The sequence below is a fragment of the Fistularia commersonii genome, chromosome 4, assembly GCF_037954325.1.
Source record: "Fistularia commersonii isolate RoL2024-O1a breed Wild chromosome 4, RoL_Fcom_v1.0, whole genome shotgun sequence".
NCBI lineage: Eukaryota > Metazoa > Chordata > Actinopteri > Syngnathiformes > Fistulariidae > Fistularia > Fistularia commersonii.
The window spans coordinates 9870513-9894576 of NC_141287.1; the positions used below are offsets into that span (position 1 = coordinate 9870513).

At 39.4% G+C, this 24064-nt stretch overlaps 1 protein-coding gene and 1 pseudogene across 1 annotated transcript in view; one reads left to right on the forward strand and one right to left on the reverse strand.

The window, feature by feature from the left end:
• Positions 1-23256, forward strand: part of nalf1b (NALCN channel auxiliary factor 1b) — a 92524-nt gene extending 69268 nt beyond the window's left edge. The window contains exons 2-3 of the mRNA XM_086145206.1: positions 13505-13676; positions 18276-23256. Of these exons, the coding sequence (XP_086001332.1) occupies positions 13505-13676; positions 18276-18577 (474 nt within the window). The 3' untranslated portion in view covers positions 18578-23256. The remainder of the gene's footprint in view (positions 1-13504; positions 13677-18275) is intronic.
• On the reverse strand, positions 17126-17793 carry LOC147234634 (uncharacterized; annotated as a pseudogene).
• Positions 23257-24064: the final 808 nt, after the last annotated feature.

A 24064-nucleotide genomic window follows, 5' to 3' on the forward strand; every position in this document is an offset into this window, starting at 1 on the left:
AGAGACTGTTTTCTTGCACATGTCATCGGATACACGGTTTGTATGCTGAATAAGAATGTTCTCAGCCATCACTATTTGCCTTCCATCACAGAAGAACAATATTCAGTCGACATTTCATGTTTAAATCAACCTTTCTGGCAGGTCAATACCACAAACCTTTGTTTAACCATTCATTAATTCATTCACTCAGAACATTAAAAAAAAATGTTACACAAGTTTTTAGTGATTTCATTCATTCATTCATTATCTATACCCCTGTGGGGGGTGTACAAAGTTTTACTGCATCATACTATACATATATCCTTATGTGTCCACTGATTGACTTACAGGACCTGATAGGCAGTTCTCTTTGAAATAATTGATTTAAGAGGTAAAAGTCACTTGCTTGTTTGATGAAAAAGAGATTGGAAAATCCTTTTCCCTTGACATTCCACTGCTGCTGTGACATGTGGATTGCTATGATTGGATGAGCAACACAGCCAATTACACCACTGCCTTATCTTGACAGGGTTATGCTGAGGAAGACAATAAATAAATAAAATCTTGCAAATGAGCAGTATGTGATATATTTAATACATATGAGAGAAACAGAAGTGACAACAAAGAATCCATTGCATCTCCTCTGAATTAAGTGAGCCAAAAAACAATACAAAAAATTAGGAAAATTGCTAGTTCGTGAATAAGAGAGAAAATGGTTATTTATCTGTGTATGTGGCTCTGCGATTCACTGGAGACCAGTCCAGGGTCTCGCACAATGACAGCTCGGATAGGTTCCAGCATCTCCGCGACCCAAGTGTAGGATAAGCAGTAGATAATGGATGGATGAATGGAAAAACCAATACAATGTAAGGTTCTACCCTTTCCCTAATTTGGAATGTTATATTTTGCAATATGCTGAAGGTCTTTGACATTCACAATTAACATATCTTAAGAATATTGGATTTAAGTTCATCAGTACCAGTTAGTTTACGTTCTCCATCCCCATTGCTCACTGATGCTTGCATCTCTGAAGAGATGTAAGCATCAGTAAGCAATTAAAAGAGGATGCGCTTTTTATTTTGCTACTCTGTTGCCTTGAAGATAGCTACGATTCTACTCCCCCAAACCAGGTCGAACAGATACTTCAGTGACATCCTTTGAAGATACCTCCTTCCATGTCTCTCTGACTTTATCTTTGATGCCTCTCTCAGATCAACATGGATGGAATTCTTTTTCATTTATGATGATGTAATTAGCAAAACACCTGCAAGGGGGACATTGCTAGTAAGTGCAAGCATAATTTATATAGTAGAGGAGTAGGGTAAAGATATTTTATTGATCCTGAAGGAATATAATACAGCATTTAATACACAATGCACATGTCAAATATATTGCACACATCTGCATTCATACAGCTGGTCACTTCGCAGGACAAAAAAATATATAATACTAATAATCCAATGAGGTAGGGAAAGTGTCCTGATAAAGTGCCTTGCAGTAATCCGAGTTGGGGGGGAGGAGGTCATGCAGTCCAGTCCATTATGCTCAACTCCTTCTGTGTGTCATTGAACAACTGTATGTCCCTGGGGACAAAGGACCTCCGCAGCCTGCCTCTCCAGCAAAAAAGGGACCAGAGTCTGTAGCTGAACAAATCTTCTGATTGGTGAAGATGGTGTTCAAGGGGTGGCGGTTGTTGCCTGGTATAGAAAGCAGCCCGTGCAGGGTCCTCCTCTCAGATGATGTAGTGACAGTCTCCAGCTCCATGCCAACCACACACCCTGCCTTCCACACCAGTCTGTCCAGACATCTAGTGTCTCTCTTCCTAGTGCTACCACCCCGGCATACCACAGCATAGAAGAGCATTCTGGCCAGCAAACATCTGCAGAACATCTGCAGGAGTTTTTTGCAGACATTGAAGGATCTCAGCCTCCTGAGGAAGAAGAGCCTGCTTTGCCCTTTCTTGTAGAGTACATCTGAATTAGCAGACCATTCCAGCTTATTGTCAAAGTATACACCCAGGTACTTGTAAGTGCAGACTGTCTCCACATTCTCCCCATCAATGGTGACAGTGGTGGTGTGGCTGTCCTGAAGTCCACCACCATTACCTTGGTTTCGGTGGTGTTTAGCTGCAGCCGGTTGGCCCGGCACAACCCAACAAAGTCCTTCACAAGGAACCTGTACTCCCCCTCCTGTCCATCCTTGATGCACCCCACAAGAATGAATATCATTAATAAAGGATAAATTATTATTATTAATGTTGATTTAGGAACACCCTTTCAGTAGGCTGTGCTGAGCTAAACATGACCTCAGAACAGAGCCCCAAAGCCACTGAGCTACATTATAGATACTGTATACTGTTTACAGTAGATTACTCTAGTGTCTTTGACTGTATTTTTTTTACTTCAGTGTCCTCTGTGTGTGTGTGTGTGTGTGTGTGTGTGTGTGTGTGTGTGTGTGTGTATGTGTGTGTGTGTGTGTGTGTGTTTGTGGTAATGGAGGTCAGAGACAAAGAGAGAACAGCAGAACTAGAGATGCCTGTGTTTGAGTCTGAAGGTGAGTGTGTATAGCTATAATGACTCTGCTATGAGCCTTGCACCAGCTACACCCCCAAAGCACCCCCACCAGGTCCCAAACACACACACACACACACACACTAACACACACACACACACACACACACACACACACACACACACAGCCACTTTCCATCCCATTGCTGCAGTGTACACTGCAGAGGGAGACAAAGGTGTTGGAGTGGGTGTGTGAGGCAGAAGACTATGGCAGGAATTTTGCTGTACTACCGTGTTCTTATAACTTATATTATTTTTCAGTTTTGCATGAATGTGATCCTGCCCAAACAGAACAGGCTAATGCATTACAGCTACAGCTACAGCTACACACACACACACACACACACACACACACACACACACACACACACACACACACACACACACACACACACACACACACACATACAAGCATTGGCCTGAGAGCCGACAGCAGGCTGTATGACTGCAGTTGGTGTTTATTCATCACTCTCACTCACAGTGGGCCCATCTTGCCGATAATTATCTTTGTCAAATTAATTCTCAGTGTATGTGTCAGCATGACTGTGCCGATGAATTACATACAGACCTCGATCAATCGACAAAATTAGTTTTTGGACAAGTTCTTTGTCTATATGGCTGTGCCCCCTGTTGAACAAAAACGTCCTCTTTTGCTCTCACCTATCTCCATTCTTATCTTGTCTCTAATTTTCATTGTCACTGCTCTTGGCTTCATTGTCTTATCCTGCATTCTCTTTTCATTCCAATGGTAAGGCTACAGTTGGTCGAAAAAAGGGGCAAATGGGACACATCAGCAAATGGGCACCATTCCATTCCTTTGTGCCCGTACAGCCAATAACAACAGTCACTAACAGTCACATTGTGATGTTTTTTAATGGGAAGAATATATCAATCCGAAAGATTCTTTATTGATCAATCCTTGGACTGATAATCAAATTCTCAGAGAGTTGATATTCGTGGTTTACCAAGTAGTCTTATGAAACCGATCTTTCCAAATACTCTTATGGTGAGTGTAGGAGCACTGTCTGAAAACATTAACAATTGAAGTAAATACATTTCCCATTTGTAATCAATTTTCAAACCTTCTCCTCCACTCTACACAAAGTATACATATTGGTTTTATTATAACGTGTGTTTTTTTTTGAAAAGACACAACAAAATACACATAAAATTATTGTTCCTCATTTAGAACTTAGATGCACTATGCAACATACAAACCACCAGGAGAATATTTTTACAAAAAAAAAAAAAATTTCATACTGATAGTGTGTTACCTTATGTTTAAATTACAGTTCCACATGTTTCACATGTACTGTATGATCCTTTTTTTTTTTTAACTTTGCGTACTTTCAAACAGTAAAAAAAAATCATCCACCAGTGTGAAAGATGAAAGACTTTCATTGCATGATGATGTTATCTTCTGTGGTTGCCCCTGGTTTCAAAAGTAAATGAAAAAACAGTAAAAAGAAGTAATAATAATTAGTTCCACAGTTTTACACAGTTTGTGTAGCTTTACTAAGCAACATGAGGCCCAGTGTCATGGCACCGCATAAGGTAATAAAGAGAGCACCTGACATTCTACAAGACAGTGAGAACCTCCATGCAGGAAATTTATTCTGCCATTATTCATTAAAATACTGTCACGACCAACCCTTTCATTCAGTCATTCATTTTTCATGGAGCCGTGTATCTCCGGTCTTTTGTGAGTGAGTGCTGCGAATGATCACTGCGTTTTATTACCCTTTCACTAAGAATCAGACCCTAGTTAAGCATCTCGGCTTCACAGTAAACTCGGTTGTGTCCTTCGCTTTCGGCTATTTATATACACGTCTGTACCTCCTTCTGTTAGGATCTATATTTTACCCTCAGTCCTTGGTGTTTGGCAATAAAAGAGGAATTGTTCTTGTTTGCCAAATGGACTGGTTTCAATAAAAAAAAAAAAATTGTGTTTCACTGCCTTTGACCGCTAAGTGTGTGTGTTTTTCACAATGCGTGAATATTTTGGTTGTACATCTGCCACAAAACAGGTGGTCATTACTGAGAAACGGGTTCTCATGTGTCTGCACAGTCATTGAACAACATGAATGTGCACCATGGATGTAACTGAATAGGTGCCTCTCAGGGAAATTCATGAGTGTTCTCAGTTTCCCTTCACATTCATTTAACGCACTGTGTTATTGATTCAATATGCCAGCAGTCTCATTTGCCTTTTTATGTCACTTTTTACATTTCATTAGCTCCACCAAGCATCTTCATGAAATCTGTGGGTTTATTTTATGTCAGTCTTGTAGTTTAATTGTAACACTGTTTATATAATCAGATTAATTGTTGCTGTTGTGATGTTGATGTCAGTATGCTTGCCAGGTGCAAGTGCTTTGGGCTTTTTGATACACACACACACCGTATTCACGATACAAGGACCTGAATATATAAGTATCACTGCCAAATGATTCTTGTTTGCTGAAGTCACCACAATGGTACTAAATTGAATATACATGCATTGGCCATGCATGCATACGGTTTATTTTTTCTTTTGACATTCACCTTCATTAACTTATCAGTGTGATAAGCCATGCATACATATCTGTTTATCAATATTGTGTTTGTGATTATATTTTACATTGTCTGTCTTGATTAATCTTTCAAGCTCATTTTGTGACAGAGGTGCAATTCTTTTGCTTGAGCTGTGGAAAGAAAGCTGAAGGGTGTTTAGTTGGTGCCTATTGAATAGCAACTCTTGTTTGAAATATATAATGAATGTCATTTTGAAATGTATCTTTGTATTTAGGGTAGTTACAGTTTGTGTAAATACATGACCACAATTATACAATCATATCATTATGTTGTGAAGGTACTGCTGGGGACCAGACACACATAAGGAATACAGAAGCTGAATACATAAGGAAATGAAATATTGTAAAATAAATGTTGAAGCAGCAGAACTGTTTTTTACCCAATTCATTTAATACTTACACCTGACCTACATCGATGAATGACACCATCCACCAAGTTGCACATTCCTCATACGCAACTCATCAAAGTTTGTAGTTGGTAGTTTGTATTGTTTGCAGTGAATTCCTATGGACGCACTATATCAAATTAATGGATGGTTTTTCCTTATAGTTAGGGAGCAGTGTGGCACAGGGGTTGAGAGCAGTTGTCCCTGCAATTGAACTCTCCTGATTCGTTTCCCAGTTCCTCCTAGTCCGTCATAGTGTTGTTGAGCAAGACACCAAACCCGAACTGCTCCCCTGGCACTGTATCGTAGTTTGATTCGGCTCATGGTGCATCCATGATGAGTTAAATGTAGTGGTCAAATTTCGCTGATGTTGTGCTCTATGTACAGCTGAATAGAGGCATTTCTTCTTTCTTTTATGAAATTCCAAGCGTAATTATACAGCCCTTAAACAACCTTATCTAATTATTTGTTTACACTTTTTTCAGTTTATGACATACAGATGGATAATTTGTTTGTATCATTTTTCTTATGTTATCATTTGTATTGCTGTAGGCTAGACAGTAGCATAAAGATAGTACATCATAAAAATCACATTTTGCAAAATGAGCCACTGGTTTCTCATTGAAAAGAAACCAGTGGCTCATTGAAGATACTGATAAAAAGTAAAAATATATATTTCTGGAGTAAATTTGAACATGTATATATATGTTTATATATATATATGTGTGTGTGTGTGTATGTTTGTGTGTGTGTGTGCGTGTGTATTCTGTGAAGCACAATTGAGAACTGAGCCGAATCATTATCATGGTCCATTATTTAAGCTGAGTATCATTTAAGTAAATCAAGCAGAAAAGACAATGGAGGAAAAATGGAAAGTCTAAATGCACTGAAACAATGAATGACGATGTTACTTGTAATTGACAAGATGATTAATGAGACTATCTGTGTTTATGTGTATCTGTGTTCACACTCTGTAGCACTGTTTAACAGTAACTTTGCGTCAGAGATGAATGAGGTGAGGGCTGTGGCTATCTAGTGCACTGCCCTCACCTCTCCCTGCTTTTGTCAGCAGTTTAGCCACAAATTCCAGGCCTGATAAAACATTTCAGACAATGTACTGACAAGGCAAGACCATCAGGGGCCGCTTAAGACCAATAGCACAGAGTAGGGTGAAGGCCTTTCATCAATTACAACCTAATTAGCCTAATCATAATTAAATAATCCTATCCAGGAGACAGCGGAGTCTCAAACCCACACATCAACAACTCGCAAGCAAAACCCAGAGCAGCACTGGGATACAGATGTATTGACTGAGCTGCTGACCTCTTTGTTTTGCCCCTTATAACAGTTATTAATCATTTATTCATACATTCTTAGATAAAAATCATTTTTTCTGATTTTTGCAGAAAGATGTGAGTTTCATTCATGGACCTCTACATACATGGCAAAAAGTCCAATACTTGAGAATACAGCTCTGTCTTTTTAATGAATAATTCTAAACATTCTAAAAAGTGAGTGTGTCATAAGATATTATTGATTGACTGTTATCATGGCTTCTTTGCTTGTTTTCTTCTATTTTTTGTTTGTTCTCTTCTAAATTTCTTAGGCAATTCAAGAAAAAAAAATAATTAAAGAAAACAGCTGTCTGTGTGTGCATTGTTTTTGAACTTGAAGTACTCTTGTAATGTTATCCCCTCAAGGTGTTTCACTGTACAATACTCAGACTTTGGGCTGGCCATATCCTTGTGGTGGTGGGTGGTTGTGAGCTGGAGGTCAGTTTGATGAAGTACCTCGAGCCCAATAGGAGTACTTCTTAATTTGGAAAATAATAGATTTCTAAATTTACAAACTTTCTTAAAAAGTGTCTGCATTACAGATCATGGATATCTGAGACAAACATTAACTAGTTAATAGTATACTGGTCAGAATTTTTCATACAAAGGATTTGGGATTTTGTTTTTGGTTTGTTTTGTTTTTTTCAGATAATATCATAATACCGGTTTGTAGTTTCTTACTAGTATGATACGAGGAAATGTAAACGATGACAAAGGCCAAATGTTGCAGCCAGGAAAACACCGCTTTACTCTCTGTGATAAAATTATGAGACACCAGTTTTCATTAAAAAAAAAGAGTAATTTAGAGGACAGAAAGAGTCTATCAAACCACTATTTCTGTCTTGACACTGCCCCTTTAATCTCTCTCATTTGGTGTCTCTGTTCATCAGTGAGCTATGACTGCAAGACGATAAATTACAAGCCATGCATTATTATGCATGTAATATGTTAATGCATGGTTGGGAAGCCATGCAGTAACAGTAGACCAATGGTGGTGGGAGAAGAGACCTTCTATCCAGTGCCAGCAGCAGTAAGTTTCGCTATCTGGGGCATGACTGTTTGGAGAAGCTCCAAAGAGATATGTCACATTTGAGACAGAAGTTGTGCCCAAGGTAGCCCCTAAAGGCTTGCTACCTTTCCTTTCTAGTCTAATTGTTGACTGTCACTTCATTAAACATTAGAAAGAGAGTCAAGGTCAACTGGCGTATCGATCACATATTTTAGCATCTGATTTAGTTATATGTGCATCTCACATACAACAGCACTCTTGTGTTTCTGATGCTAAATTGGCATTCAGTGCGGCTAAGATAAGCTCTTGCTTGACAGCATGTTAATATGTGCTGATATTATCACCGCTTGAATTTTATCACTACCAAATATTGGAAGTGATATCATGTCAAAACATCTACTATCACTGTAGTTTTCACGCCAAATTAGTAGGATGTTAGATTTTGACAAAGACTAGTGTTCCTTGGCTTTTCATCTCAATTTAATATGAGGAGTTTGCAGTAGCTTAAGATAACTTCAGCAGTCACAATGTCAGTGATTATTACCCAAGCATAAACAGAAAGACTTTGTATTTCACTATAAGACATGACATCCCACCAAAGAGGAGAAAATGGTGATAAATATAAAACACGCATTTTCCAATCATTATAACTAAGGTGCATTGCTGAATTGCAGGAAAGGGAAAGGAATGTTAACTTTTTGTATTAACTCTTGCTGACAGCAATAGGATAAGCAGCTGCCTGAATACAGCAGCAGGTTCATGATATGGAAAATTCTGTAAACGGTGTCCTCTCCCACATTTCTTCACAAGTAAACTCATATTCACACACACACATACAAACACACACACACACACACACAAACACAAACAAGCACATAAACTTGCACATATACCGGTACATGTTGCAGTTCAAATATGTGGATCTATTACCTTAATGTGTAGAATGTGACAGAAGGTCATTTTACCAATTTTATGTCATTAACACAGTGACAGCAGATTAGAGAAGACATTGTGTGTGTCAGTGTAGAACCCACCTTATCTTTGATTGAAAATGTAATTATCAGCTTATGGTAATTTTACCATATATATCTCAACATCTTTGTGATTACATGATTGGTCACACAATGCCTTTAAATCTAAAACGTGCACGTCAGATATTGCAGCCAGGCAATTAGCAAATTGTATAATATGGCAACGATATTCATGTTGAGATATAATACTATTTAGGAATTCTGATGCTCTGATGCTATGATCTATCAGTGGGCTAATCACCAGTAGAGGACAGTCTGTCTGAAATATATTTCACGCAGAAAAACAGAATGAAAATCACTATACATTACAATACATAAAATTGTCATTCAAAAATGATATGTGAAAATGATAAATGAAAACCATTACCATCGGCTCAACTCCACAAGGTGTCTGTTGTTTGTAGTTGTGGTATGTATTATTTCTCTCGTTCGCACTGTGTTTCCACACCACGTGCGTCAAAGCGTGAATATCACCATCAATGCCATCATGTTATGACATCATCAGAGGGCACAGCATGTTTTTTTGTCGACACATAGACAACATGCAGTTGTACTGCGTATCTCTTCACATCAGCATTTATCATCAGTTGGCTTCATGGACAAAGGACATGAATGATGCTGTAAATATCCCATTTATATCTGCTATATATAAAATTCATTAATTCATTTCATTTGAGGATTGAAACCCTATCATTATTTAGATTTATGAAAGAGAAAGTGAATGATTGTTTGTCTCTTAATGTGGCCCTGTGATCGACTGATGACCGGTCCCGGGTGTACCCTGCCTCTGGCCTAAGTACCGTTGGGATAGGCTCCAGCATCCCCGCAACCCTGAGAGCAGGATATGTGGTATAGGATGGAAGGATATTAAGATTGCTACTGTGTGTGAAATCTCCAATTGTATATATATTTAGGCAGTGTACCATCCGTCCATCCATCCATTATCTACCGCTTATCCTGCAGTCAGGGTCAAGGGGATGCTGCAGCCTATCCCAGCTCGGCGGGAGGCAGGGTACCCCCTGTTTGCCAGTCGATCCCAGGGCCACATATAGGGACAAACAACCATTCACTCTCTCAGTCCCATGTCTGGCCAATTTTTCCAAAATATCCCAATTAAACTCCTACATGTTTTTGGACCATGAGAGGGAAAGATGATGTACACATAAAATGTGTCGAATGTATCAATAGGGTTTGTGTTTCAAACTAGTAGGTGCATGAACAATCTACTTCATTTTTTGGAACTTGGCAGCTCCACTACGTCATATGGTTTATTTATTTTCCTGCGGTTTGTTTAACGTTTTGATTTTCAAAGTCATGTGTTCAGTATAAAGAGAAAGCTTCTCACCTATGTTTTTCTCTCTAACAAATATACAGCAGCTGCACATAAAGACAGTGCTATGGTGCTTTGCTACAGTGTTTATAGCGCGATGATTACCTCACAGCAGGATCTTTTTAGCTCACAGTCCCTGGAGTGACTCACAGGAAATACCAGTTAATTGCTGCAAGTGATAATACAACACAATAGGGTGACCACGCTGTCTTGTGGAAACAGATAAAAAGGTGCAAAGTTAATGATTTGTCCCCACTCACAATGTTTAAAAGTGGGTAAGGACAACATTAGGAATTATTTCAAAAATTTCTGAAGTGCTTTCTAAAAGCATCAACTTTGAAGCCTTGAACATGTATGCTTTGATGGATAGTGCCACCAGTGACATACTGGAGAGATGAACCGCTATTGTTGCCAGAGAACTGCAGAGATATCAGGTCGGCATAGCTCCTCGAAAACCCACCCTGACACCTACCGGGCAGAAGAAGGGCAGCTGAAGGAGGAGAAAGATGGCTACACCTTCTTTTGGAAAGGAAAACCAATAAATGAGCCAACAACCAGTTTGTCAACGACCTCTCCGAACTTCCTGTGGACATCAGCGAGTACCTCATGACCCTCCGTCTTGTGTACGCCGAAAATCTTGGAGCCATTCTTGCTCCAGTCAATGGCATCTCCTTGACTATGTCATCATAAGAGCAAGGGACTGCCGGGGCATTAACATCATCAGACCTATGATAGACTTTGACAACTGCTGGACAGACCACCGCCTCATCTGTTCCACAAGCAGACCGTTCAAAGGCTAAATCTTGACATGTGGCGGACACAAAGTGGCACGGCCTCTCACCCCACAGGACTAGGGGCTGGTGGGCAGGGTTTAAGCCGGGTTTGAGTTCGCTCCTGGAAGTTCACCGTGGCAGTTGTTTGTTGGTGCTCGTTGAACTCATCCACGACTCAGAGGCTTTCCTGGCCAAGCACCACAGACACCCTGAATGAAACTGTTACCCAGCAGCTACTTGAGGGCTTTCTTGGTGAAGGAGCACAACAGGTATATCCTGACACTGAAGACCACTGGGTCCCCCTGAAATCCAATCATTTTCGACTCATGCAAAACCATCCTTGGGTATCGGTCCACAAAACATCAGAAGTGGTTTTATGTAAGTGAGATAGAACAGCTTATCTTCAAAAAACTGAAAGGTTTCCAAGTTTGGCAAAATAACCTCATATGAGGCCAAAAGGGCAGCACACTCCCTAACCAAGGCTGACATTCAGAGATGGATGAGAGAGTTTAAGAACAACTGGTGGATGGAAAAGACTATAGAAGGCAATGGCCCTAACTACCATGTCTTAAATCCTCTGCACTCAAAAAAATTGACATTCTTTTTTAGATAATGACTCCATCAGTGTGCATTGGAAGGAACACAACCGTGACAGCTTTGTCAAACCAGATATTGCCAGTTATATCCCCAGAGGCCCATCAGAAAAGACATGGGGTACATGGAGAACTGAGGACTCAGGACAAAGCTGTTGGTCTACAACGCTGTGATTCTACCAACCCTCCTGTATGAAGTGGAATCATGTACTGCCTACAGCAGACACTTAAAAGCCTTGGAATTCTATCACATGGCTCTGCAGAAGATTCTGAGGCTGAACCCCAGCATTCTTCAAGAAACAAATATGCCAAGCATATCTACCAGCATAATGCAACAACCACTACATCCACATCCACGTCATCCAACAACCGTCTCCCAAAGCAAATCCTGTACTCCCAGTTAAATGAAGGACAACAAGCCCCTATTTGACCAAACAAAAGAAACCATTAAACCAGACTAAAAAGGTTCAAGATGACTTTCTCCAACTGGGAGGACCTCAAGCTAAGCAGATACTGCTCAAGGAACACAGACGAGGAAGGAGCAGTACAGCCTGAGTCTGCAATCCACTGTGCCACAGAAGGAAACCCGTAAACCTGTAAGGAAATACCGTAAAGGGCCATCACCATCCACTGCTTCAACCTTTCCATGCCCAGACTGCAGCAAGATATGTGGGTCAACAATCGGCCTCCACAGCCACATTAGGACCCGCAAATGAGGCGGCTCTTCTGTGAGAGTACAATCCTTCTCAGCCTGAGTGACTGCAAAAGAAGACGTGTGTGTGAGCACACATTGCTCTACAATATATTCACATACATAATGATAAAATGATGAGCACATCCACTTGACAGTCTTTATGTAAATTTGTGTACTTCACATGTTCAATCCATTTTGTTGGGATATAACAGCTCCGTTATGAGAGAAGTCTTAATATTAACAATTTGTTTAAAACTTAAGTCCCATTTTCCTGTGGTGGTGAACCTGAGTCTGCTATATTGAGATGTATGTCTATATTTCAATAGAATGCACTCCAGTGCAATTTCACCTCCCACGTGATAACTGCTCTGTCAGTGTCAACATTAACTGACGAACGAAAAGCTTAAGCTTTTTTTTTGGACTGCATCGCCATATAGATATTTCAGCCCTATATTGGTACAGTTTACCTGCCTAGTTTTTATTGTTTCTAATTTTCAAGGATAGACTGCCTTCTTCACTTTGATTGGTCTAATGTTGATGCCACTCAGAAGATTTAGCGCTTGGCAAAGTTCACAGACAACAATGACTGTACTGAATTTAATTTACAGTGACAAGAATATTGGGAATATAGAAATTCATCATGTTTTCCCCCTCGCCACTAGTAGTCACTAGTAGTCATTTGTAGTTTGTTTGATGCCCACAGCTTTTCCTGTTCGACTGATGAAGCATTTCTCTTTTCCCATTTGTTCGACACTCACAAATTATAAAACAGTTGCCAACTCTATGCATATCCTCCTTTGTTGAGATTCTAGGGGTCCTTTTCAAGTGATGATAGAGGTCTGATTTATTCAAATTGTGCTTTTGAAGACTTGTCATACTGGTTGCACATTGACAATTATCTTACTCATGTTGAAATAGCAGTGACTTTTTCTTACAGTGCAGTATGCAGTGTAATTTTCTTCCTAAGGTTGAGTGACACTGTCACACAAATTGATGATTTCCCAGCAATAATAACGTTCATTTAACAGCAGCCATCAGGATCAGCAGAAAATCTACTCAGAACTGGAACTCAATAGCAGCAGAGGTCATTGGATGATGCACAGCACATATGTGTGTTTATGTGCACGCACATGTTTTAGAAGGAGTGTATCATCAAACAAAATCTCCCCTAACTCATCAATATCTTCTCCACCTGTCTCTCCCTTGCCCTCATCTCTATGTCTCCCACCTAGATGGTTTATAAGCCCTGGCTGTGTTCTCAGTACTTCCAGACCACCCAGATGCACTGCAGCAAGCGAATCCCCTGTGGTCAATACTGCCTGGAGGTGCAACAGCGATGCCCCTTCGTATTGCCCGACAATGATGATCTCATTCATGGAGGCAGCCCCAGTTTTATATGTACAGGTACAAAGATAGTCCTCAGTTTGTTTTTTGAATCTACTCTTTCTTCTCTCATCAGTTAAATTTTCGAGGCTAAAACAACTAAATTTCCCTAAATCCTACCAGTGAAAGCTTCTCAAATCTCCCCTCTCCTCCTGACCTGTGTACTGGAGATCAAACCTGCCTCATAGCACAGCACAGCATAGCACAGTGAGTGAGCACAGTGAGTGAGCATTTCAATATATTTCAACAATACTATTAATTCTTTGGAACACAACAAATGTCTCATCTCAATGGAAAAACCACAACAATCTTCTCTGATTAGCTTTAACACCAAGAGGCAGCTGCACGATGGAGTTTGATGTTTATATTAAGCAGCATACTGCACCATGATTGTAAGTGCCAGTAAAGTCTTTACTACCTATATCGAACTCAGTTCTGTGCATTTATTTTTATATTCACATCGATACTTGAAAAGAGTCCCTACAGTGTCATTCTGACACTGTAAATAATTGATAAGAATGCAATTGGAGTAAATGGCATGTTGATGCTCCCCTCTGGTGGACATGTAGTGCACACAAATAAGGGACGCGGGGATTTCCTAATATGTCTGAAGGTGTACCGTTCTCCCATCCTCACCCCACTAAAAGGTATCTGGGTCACAGAGTGCATTCTAGCATGGATTTCATAAATCAATGGATTTGAACATTCTCAGGTGACTTTTATTTTAGTTTAATGACATGGCTATCAGGATGAGTATATGTTTATATAAATATTGATTGTTTTATTCTTTTATTTTTCTATTTATTTCTTTAATTCTTTATGACAGAAAAATCTGCAGAATCTGGCTGGTGAATGGAAATGCTGCCTTTCATTTTTCATTCCCTTTCAGTTTTCTGCAGCTTCTTTAGGCTTCACCATAATTGTAAAAACATGATAGAATGAAAGGTCTGTTTTTAGTTAAACATATGCTCTATGTCACCTTATCTGATTAAAATGTAAAAAGGTCCCTGACATGTGTAGGTTAGATGACAAAGCAGACATGCACCTGTTAAATCATAAAATCAATAATCAGTTGTATCATTAGAGCAAAGAGAATGACCATGCATGTATATATTTATACATATTGTATATATTTATATGCATATCGTATTCAGATTACGGTTAATTTTCTAAATAATTGCTCCCAATAATTTTTCATGTGAGGGATATGTTAAGACAAGCTTGTAAGTCTCATGTCACAGTTAAGACCATCAAAATTAGATTAATTTTAGGAAGATAACATTAATTATAATCATCATGCCACATTTAACACTTGATAATTAGGCATCTGTTTGTTTTTCATGATTTTTATATTTTATGAAGCTCTATCTGATTCTTGACACCTTTATGTTACTGCTTCATGTTGAGCTCCTACTTGCAAGTGTCCACTGAAAGAAGCTATAAAGAAAGGGATACAAATCACATTTTTGTGTGGGGGTTCTTTTTTCACAGTTTTTTGTTAATACCCGCTCCCTATGTCAATAAGTATTTGTGCTTGTAGTTGCACACCACAAGAGACTTCCTCAAGTATTTATATTCATGCGTTAAAATTCATAGTGTTACAATATTGATCATTTATGGCTCAAAATCATTAAAACAGCCTTATGTTTAATAGCCAAAGGCATTGGTGGAAGGATTGGTGAACTGGCAATTTTTTGTATTTGCATTGGATAAAATGAGAACTCAATAGTGATGCACACAGAAGTAAAGACTCACTTGTAATTAGGGGGAATATGATCAAGTTACAAAATCAGTTTAAACTTGTATATTTGATATGTTTGAAGTATGTTTTAAGCAAATGTAGGTACTGTATATAATAACAGTAACCCAGTTGACATCTGCTATGCTCAGTATGCATAGGTTTGTAGTCTGTCAACAAGTCTCCCAGCATAAAATGTGTTTGAACTTACTGTTGTGTGCGGGTTCTCACATTTCAGCTTTTGTCAGTCCCATGCACTGAGTGGGCACAGATCTCCTCAAAATCTCCTTCTCAAACTCCCTGATATCTGCTTAGAATGTTATATCTGCCGAGAATGTTGTGACTTGTGACTTTCATCACTGGCTCAATGTATTTCCTTTTATATTACAAAGATTTTGCTATATGTATATGCTATATATATATATATGCGATATATGCCTGGTAGAGGGATGCTGGAACTGGAACTGCCATTCCAAAGACCAAAGAGAAAAATTATGGATGTAGTGAGAGAGGGTATGAAGTTAGTTAGTGTAAGCAGAGGATGCAGAGAATAGGGTTAGATGGAACCGGTTGATTCACTGTGGCGACCTCTGAAGGGAACAGACGAAAGGTGAAGAAGAATATATATATATATATATATATATATATATATGTATAATAGCCCCTTCTATGCAGTATTGTGTCTCATTCAAGCACAAGGCTTGAGAGTTTGAGAGGTGTGTGTAGGATCCGAGTGATTCCCAGTATTGTGCTCTTCTGGACAGAAATCTCATCTCAGATGTTTCCCCCCAGAATCTGCGGGTGCTATTCTCTAAGCTTTGGGGTTATTGCTCCTGGTAACCAAATCACTACCAGAACCCATATTTTTTCCATCTCCTCCTTGAGGCCCTGTTAGCTCTCCAGCTTTTCCTGCTCTTTCCTCACAATGTTCCTGTCACTTGGGATTGCTAAATCCACCAATAAGGCTATCATCTGCTGCTTGTCCACCACCATGTCGGGCTGGTTCACCCTTACCAATTTTTCAACCTGGAAGTGGAAGTCCCACAGGATCTTGTCCTTTGTAATTCTGAATTACATTCCAGAAGTGACTTTCACCTAGATTTAGGTACCTCCAGCACATATCCGGTATAGGTAAGTTTTTTGTGATGTCAGCCACTCCTTCAAGCTACATGTGGTGTATGCTATGCAGGGGCCATGACAGCCTTTCTGGTTCCTCCTTACTGGGCCTATGCTGCTTGAGGCAATCAATTAGCAGATCATCATTGAGGGCTATCTCCCAGAGACTTTTCTGTTTCCTCCTGTATAGTCGCTTAAATGCCCTCTTGTGTGCTATTTTCCGTGTTTAGCCTCAGGTCAAAGAACTTGGAGCAAAACCCTCCGTGCTTTGTAAGGAGCTTTGTTGTCTTGATACATTTGGCTTACATTTCTTCCAGTGGCCAGGATATTACAACAATGGGCTATCTGAGTATAGGCAGAGCATGATTTATTGCCTAGATCTTGTTCTTGCCATTCAGCTGACTCTTCCAGGCTTGTCTTGCCCTTTGAAGGTATTTGGCTGTAGCTGATCTTTGTAATGCCACTTGATGGTTATTTGCCGGTGGCCAAGTATTTGTAGGTATCCTGTACATCTGCTATGTTGCCTTCAAATGACATCCCGATATCATGGCTGTTTATCCTGCTTAGGTGAATGAGGTAGTCAATGTCACACTCATTCTCCGCATACAAATTGATGTCATTCATATTTGTAGAGGAGGTGAATGATTGTTGTCCCACGTCAGAGATGGTGTCCAAAGCCCCTCTTGGTGCTGATCCCGCTTAGAGGGTTGAGGCTTATACAGGAGGGAGTACAGGGCATCACCTTGGTATTTACCACATCTGCAGCTAGCTCTTATTTGGCTGACGGAGTCGTTTTACATGGAGTTCTTGTTTGAGCTCCAAGTGTCCTGCCGATCTCATAAAGCTCGAAGCACTCCAGTACCCATGTGTGAGTCATAAGCTCTCTTATAATCAATCTGGGGCAGTGCACATGTTGGTACTTCTGGTTCTGCAATCCTGGGAGATTGCCTCGGCGACAAGTAGTTGGCTCCTCTGGTATTATTGCCAATTTTCTGTGCCCTGCTCTTGTATTGATCCATGTGCCTACTCATCCTATCTGATAAAACTCCTGACAGAAGCTTCAATATTGTGCTTGGGTTGATTGTAGGCTCATAGTTGGCTGGTACCAGGCCTGTCTGTGAGTCCTGGATGATTTGGACTGTACAGCCATGGGTTAGCCACCCTGGCTAGATTCTTGATCTTAGCAGTTACTTCATATGTTCTGCCACATACATGGAGCGTGGTTAGCCTCTTGAGCCAGTAAGTGTGGATCCTGTCATGCCCAAGTGCTGTCCAGCTCTTCATCTTCGAAACGCTGTCTTGGATGTCTGCTGGGTTAATTGGTACTGGTTCCTGTTCTGGGAGTCTTCTGTGTGTAAAAGAACAAGACCCAGTAAAGTTAATTCCAGCAGATATCCCTAACAGATTGTCTAAGATATAACGTGAGCCCTAACACACACACACACACACACACACACACACACACACACACACACACACACACACACACAGACACACACACACACACCTATGGTAATTACAAACATGATGATCTTTAATGAATGCATCCAAAACATTAGATTTCTTTATTTTTTTGCTCCTCAGAAAAGTATTTGTAAAATAGTTAAACCAGCAGGAATATTCAAGTTAGGAGAATGAGTAACCATAGGGTTTATATTAGACCTTACCTAATGCTTGAGGAGTATGAAAGCAGTGAAATCATCTTAAGCACTAACTACTGTACTTGTGTCTCCAACCCCCTACTCCCCAAACATTAAAAACCCCAGGGTTGCTGGAGGATTATCCGTCAGGTGTGAATCCAGATGCAGAGTGCTGTGATGTGCGGTGGGACTTGAAAGTGGACAACCGGTCCTTAGCGACCCTGAAAAGAACTCACCCGCCGTGCCAGCATCGTACCTCCCTCAGTTCCTCAGCAGCCTGCAGACTGTGTAACAGCCGGCTCAAACTCTGCCTGCTTGTCCTTGTCCTCCTACACACAGTTGCCAGCCTCACTGCATCCCACAATGCAACAGGACTGGGCCTCCCCACTATCACACCTCTGGAGGAGAGCCCTGCAAACGAGGAGTGATAATGCTGATTGGAGGAGGTGAGGTTGCTGAGGTAGGGGATTCCCTCACCATGGCAACCAGAGTGGAAAAATACAGCCACACTTGCAAGAATGGCTGGAGCTGTGTGCCTGCAGACATCATGCAACACTTTTTGGCAAGTGGAAAATGTTGGATGCTTTGAGAGAAAAGACACGCAAATCAATCAAGACAAATATATAGGTTAAAAGACACACTTACTAAGGGATTGGGTGAATCCCTTAGGTAGAAGGGGACAATGCCACAGCCTTTGTTGAGTGGGGGGGGTCAGCTTCCTCACGGCTGAGTTTCTCTCACTACGCTTTTTTACACTGTGTTCCAATTATTGGTTTCTGTTGCACTGGCTGACTATGGAATAACATAATCATATTCTCTTTCTAATGTCCATTGTTTGTGTTTGTTTTTTGGGTCTCTCATACAGGAAGAATATGTGTTGTGTAGGAAAGATAATGTTTAAAAATTATTAGCTGCAAGTTTGTGTGAATGTGTGATGGTTTACGTATCTAGATTTATGTGTGTTTGCAAGCGTGTGTGTGTGTGTGTGCATGGGTGTGTGCCTGTAATACAAAAATGAATGAAATTGTGTTGCTAAAATTTAATCTAGACGTCTACCTAACAGAAGGGAAGCCCCAGAGATTTTTCTGAGTTCTGCCACATTAGATTGTTATGTTCACCAGAGATTTGAATATGGTTAAGGTCTCATGCCAATAACAGGCAGGTTTATGGTTTTCACTCTCTTCCTTTTGTGAGATAATATTCTGTCAAATTGATTTTTTACTATTTCATCAATGATAACACATCTGCCTAAGTAGCATGGTTTAAAAAAAATCACCAGACAAGCAATGCAATTTATCAAATCATGAGTTTTGTTTTTTGCTGCCCATCTTTATTATCAACTGTATTATAATAATAATAATAATAATAATAATAAGTATTATTATTATTATTATTATTATTATTATTATTATCATTATTATTATTATAGTGATGATGGTGATTATATGTAACAGTCTACAAATTTTGTGATGAATTATGCTGATTTCAATATGCTCAACTTACTCATTTGGATTACCACCAAATATGTTTCTAACTGCTTTATTGCGCTGGCGATACCCTGAAGAGACCCAAAAGATGATTGTGCCTGGTTCATAAGAAACCCAAAGAGAAGATTGAGCTTGGTTCATTATTGACATTGATCAACTTTGTTTAATTAAAAGGATCATTTATACTTTAATCTTTGTCTCACAGAATAAAAATGGTCCATTTCTTAAACCTGCCTTAGCCAAAGAAGTTATTGGATGCATTAAACCAAAACCCTATTCAGATTCTGGTGCTTTGCAGAAACGTGGCTCAGACAATTGTATCCAACGTTGGGATTTTAACACTGAATTGATATATATTTATTTATAATTGTAGTCCAAATGTAAAAGCATACCTTTATATCTTTTTATATAATTTAAAGGTACCACCCAGTCAAGATAAAGCCTGATATATAATGTATACCAATGGGTCTTCAGTCTTCTCTGCCTGAAGAATTGACATCATTTTCCCTCTACTCTGATCTGCTCTAGGGTGAAAGCAGTTTTAATCTCAATATTTTAATGAAACTTTACTTTTGGTTTACACCTGAACACAAGCTGATGTCTATGTCAGTGGTGTAACATTAACCTCAGGCATTTTTATTCACAGGAAAACAAGATGACTGGATGTTACCTTCAATAAAGTTTTATATTGAATAAAATGTATCCCCGTGTGTTTAAGCTGAATATAGAATATCAACAGACCCTTAGGAAAGGTAACATGCTGCCTGTTATAGTGTGAAGCAAAATATATTATGTTATAACCCCACTCCCTGGCCACACAATGTGTAAAATGACATCAGTACAGGGATGATTAATTTAAAATTGCTTCTGTTGAATCAAAGTGTTAAATATATGTCCATGAACTGTATGTCTCCTCATCCCCACTCCCTGTAAACATCACATCTGTTCTTGCCATGCCCCCCATCTGATATTTTTTTCACTTCAAAATGTCACACCAATGTCTCATTAAGTAAAGGGCTTATTAAGATATATAGTACAAACATAATTATCACATTCCATTCTGATACAATTAAACACATGCATATCCAAATTTTGTATGTATACCAACATTAACAACATGGGTTATATCCTGTTTTCCCTCACACACCCGCAGACTGGCTGTTACCTAGAGAGCAGTAACAGATATAAATTCAGAGAGAGGAACACGTCCCTGTCTGTGTGAGCAAAATCATTCAAGTCCCCAGACACACTGCATATATGTTTTAAATGTTGACCATGTGAACAGATCAGAATGATGTGACTTTAAGGGCTGACTTATTCTTGGTATTAAGACTTATTTTATCTCCTTGATGAACTACACTGGCAGATCAGGTATTCAAAAAGAAATAGGTGTCCTTGAATTCATTTTTTTCCACTTTCAAGTATGTTAAATGAGATGTCCAATCCAGTTTCTGATGTCAACTGTTCTATTACACAGCTTATATGAGGATCTTAAATCATTCACACTGTGTCTGCAAAATTTATATTGGCTTATTTTGATACATTTAGTACTTACCCCATGCAACCAAGTTTAGCACGCCATGCATAAACTACATTGCTGATTACTCATTCAGCACAGTGCAGCCATTCCCACTTAAAATGACATTTGATCATAGAAATAGCTGCTAATCTTTTGGCAGCCAGCAGATGGCAATACTGTATTTTTCTTGTTTTTTTTATTGTTTTTTGTTATACTGCTGCTGCTGAAGAATTTCCACAGAGCACCATCAGATACAAACAAAGATAAAATGTAACTGGGGGATTATTGAGGGGTATGTGGCCAAAAGTATGCTGCTATGCTGCTGTGTGGGTTTTACGCAAACTGCGTGCATATACATGTATGTGTGTGTCTTTGTGTGCGTGTGTGTGTGTGTGTGTGTGGGTATGTATATGCTTATAAACACAAGCATTTTGGTTGCGCTGTCTGTCTGTCTGTCTGTCTGTCTGTCTTTGCAGTGTATTCCCTTGAGAGCTTAACAGCTTTGCCACAAATCTTTGGGCAAGTGTGACCAACTTCCTCCGCTGCCCTAAATCTGCATGGGCGGCAAAAGGAAACTATTATTTTCCAGAGCGTAATCATTTTGCCAGTGCCCCCTATCTCAAAGCAGATGATGGTATTGTGTTTTAGAGATGCAACCGATCGGTCCAGAGTGAATTGTCAGTCAATAAAAGTGGTGCCAAAGCAAACCTTCAAGAAGTAACAAAAATGAGCACAATTTTGTTCTGATGAAAATAGTTTAGCAGAATGAAATCATGGTTAGTCAGGGGTTAAGGGATATTCCACACTGGTAATATATCATTGGCACATCACAGTCAGCGAACAAGTAATATCACCACCACTGACACAAGATAACTTGAAGATATTCATGCGATTTCCCTCTGCCTGTGATAGGTGGCCCTGGTGTGATAATAGATACCATCTCATTCTAGCTGCTGGACTTCCAAAAAACCTGCATTGCCAAGTCACGCACAGGTCATGTCAAATATGTTCTTAGTGGCTACGTGAGAGTGAGTGTTGAGTCTCTGTGTTTTTTCACCTCCTTAAGATTCCATTGCACAAAGCATGGATAGCTGTGTTTGCGAGGTTCCAAACAACAATAGAATTAGATTCCGTGGATGTAAATCTCTTTTCGTTGATCATGCAGACGTGCGTGCAACAGCTCCTCTGCTGTGAAACATTTGTTTATTTGTGTGTTTTAATTTGTCCTTTTCTAATTTACAGCATTAAATGGAAAAGAAATTGTGTATGATCCAATAGATTCAATCTAGATCTCCGACAATGGTCTGTAGCAGTTGTAGGGTATGGTCTCTGTCAAATTCCATATCACACCAACCGACAAATACTAATAACCTTTTAATCCCTGCACAAATAGTGCATGTATACCTCTGCCCTTCGCCCCTTGTGTAATCACCATTGAATGCTATGAACACAAATGTTGCCCTCTTTCACTCCTTTGCCTCTCTCTGTTTTCAGAATAGTTCTGTTCTCTATCCTGTGGATCTATGCAGAAGCCCATTCCTTTTCTTGGTTGTAAATATGTTCTCCAGTATGCTGAACAATATATGTCTTTGCATCCAAAGTTCACCGTGTACTCTGAGTTCATGTCACAACATTACTTTTTCTTCAACTTCTTTATTCCATCATTGTTTTGAGCATCTGAAATCATTGATGTTAAAGGAGAATGTGTTGAGGTTCAACAAATATACTTGTCCTCAGCTTCGCAACCTTGTTGTGAAAAGCTGTGGCTGTAGGTGTGTGTGTGTATGTGCGTGTGTGTGTGTGCGTGTGTGTGTGCGTGTGTGCGTGCATGTGAAAGTGAAAGTGAAAGATGTATGATTCTAGAGATGAAAATGTTTCAAAGGCATATAGAAGTACCATTGCAATTCTGATTATTATAATTACTATTATACTACCAGTATATTGTAATATTATAGATGCTTTAGTTCAAGTAACTTCTTTGATTTTTTTACAAACAAATTTGATGAAATGATTTATAAAACAGTATCACAAGTCATGATCTTTTCAAAAAGTATGAAAATTACTGCTACAATGATTAAAACTGTGTTCTGATGAAAATAAATACAGACATATAAGCTGTTTCTCTGTTGTCTTTTGAATGATATCAATATTACAATGATGTACAGGAAAATATTGGTAAATTGAGAAACTGAACTTGATCCTCTATAGCCTGAAATTAGTTAAATCACTGCATTTGAAATGTGTTTTATCTATGGCAGATATTGGCCATCTAGCCAATGGTTTTCCACAAAATGTAAATGGCTCAGAGATTAACAAGCCAGTCACTCCCAACAACATCAATACCTGAATTAAAGTGAACTAACCATTAGCGCTACCTCTGAAGAACCTGTGATGATGACACAAGGAGCAATCGTGACATAAATCTTTGGAGGTGCTGACAGCTGCTGAACAGACCCCTAATGAACCAAATGGATATCAAGTTCAAAGAAGGTAATTTGTTTTCACCTACGATAAAACTCACTACCGGGCTGAATAGAATAACAACTGATCCTCCCCCCAACCAGTGACCGAATATTCATTACAATTGGTTATCAGTATGTAAAAATCAATACCGTGTGTTGAACTCTTTGGAGTCAAGTTGACATTCATTAGGGAAAAAATGACCTTCCAACACCTTTATTGTGTAAGATAATTTAGGCATCATCATCAAAATGTTCATTGCTCTGTCGTTTTAATGTGTGTTTCATTAATAACATTTTAAATGTTAACTGTAGAGGTCATTTTGACTGCCCAGTGAGAGGCAACAACCGCCACAATTTCCAGAAAAACAGCCAGGACACGAAGAGAGAGGCACACGGTCTTCACTGGAAAAGAACAGGTATGTGAAATTATTATCAGAAAACTAACAA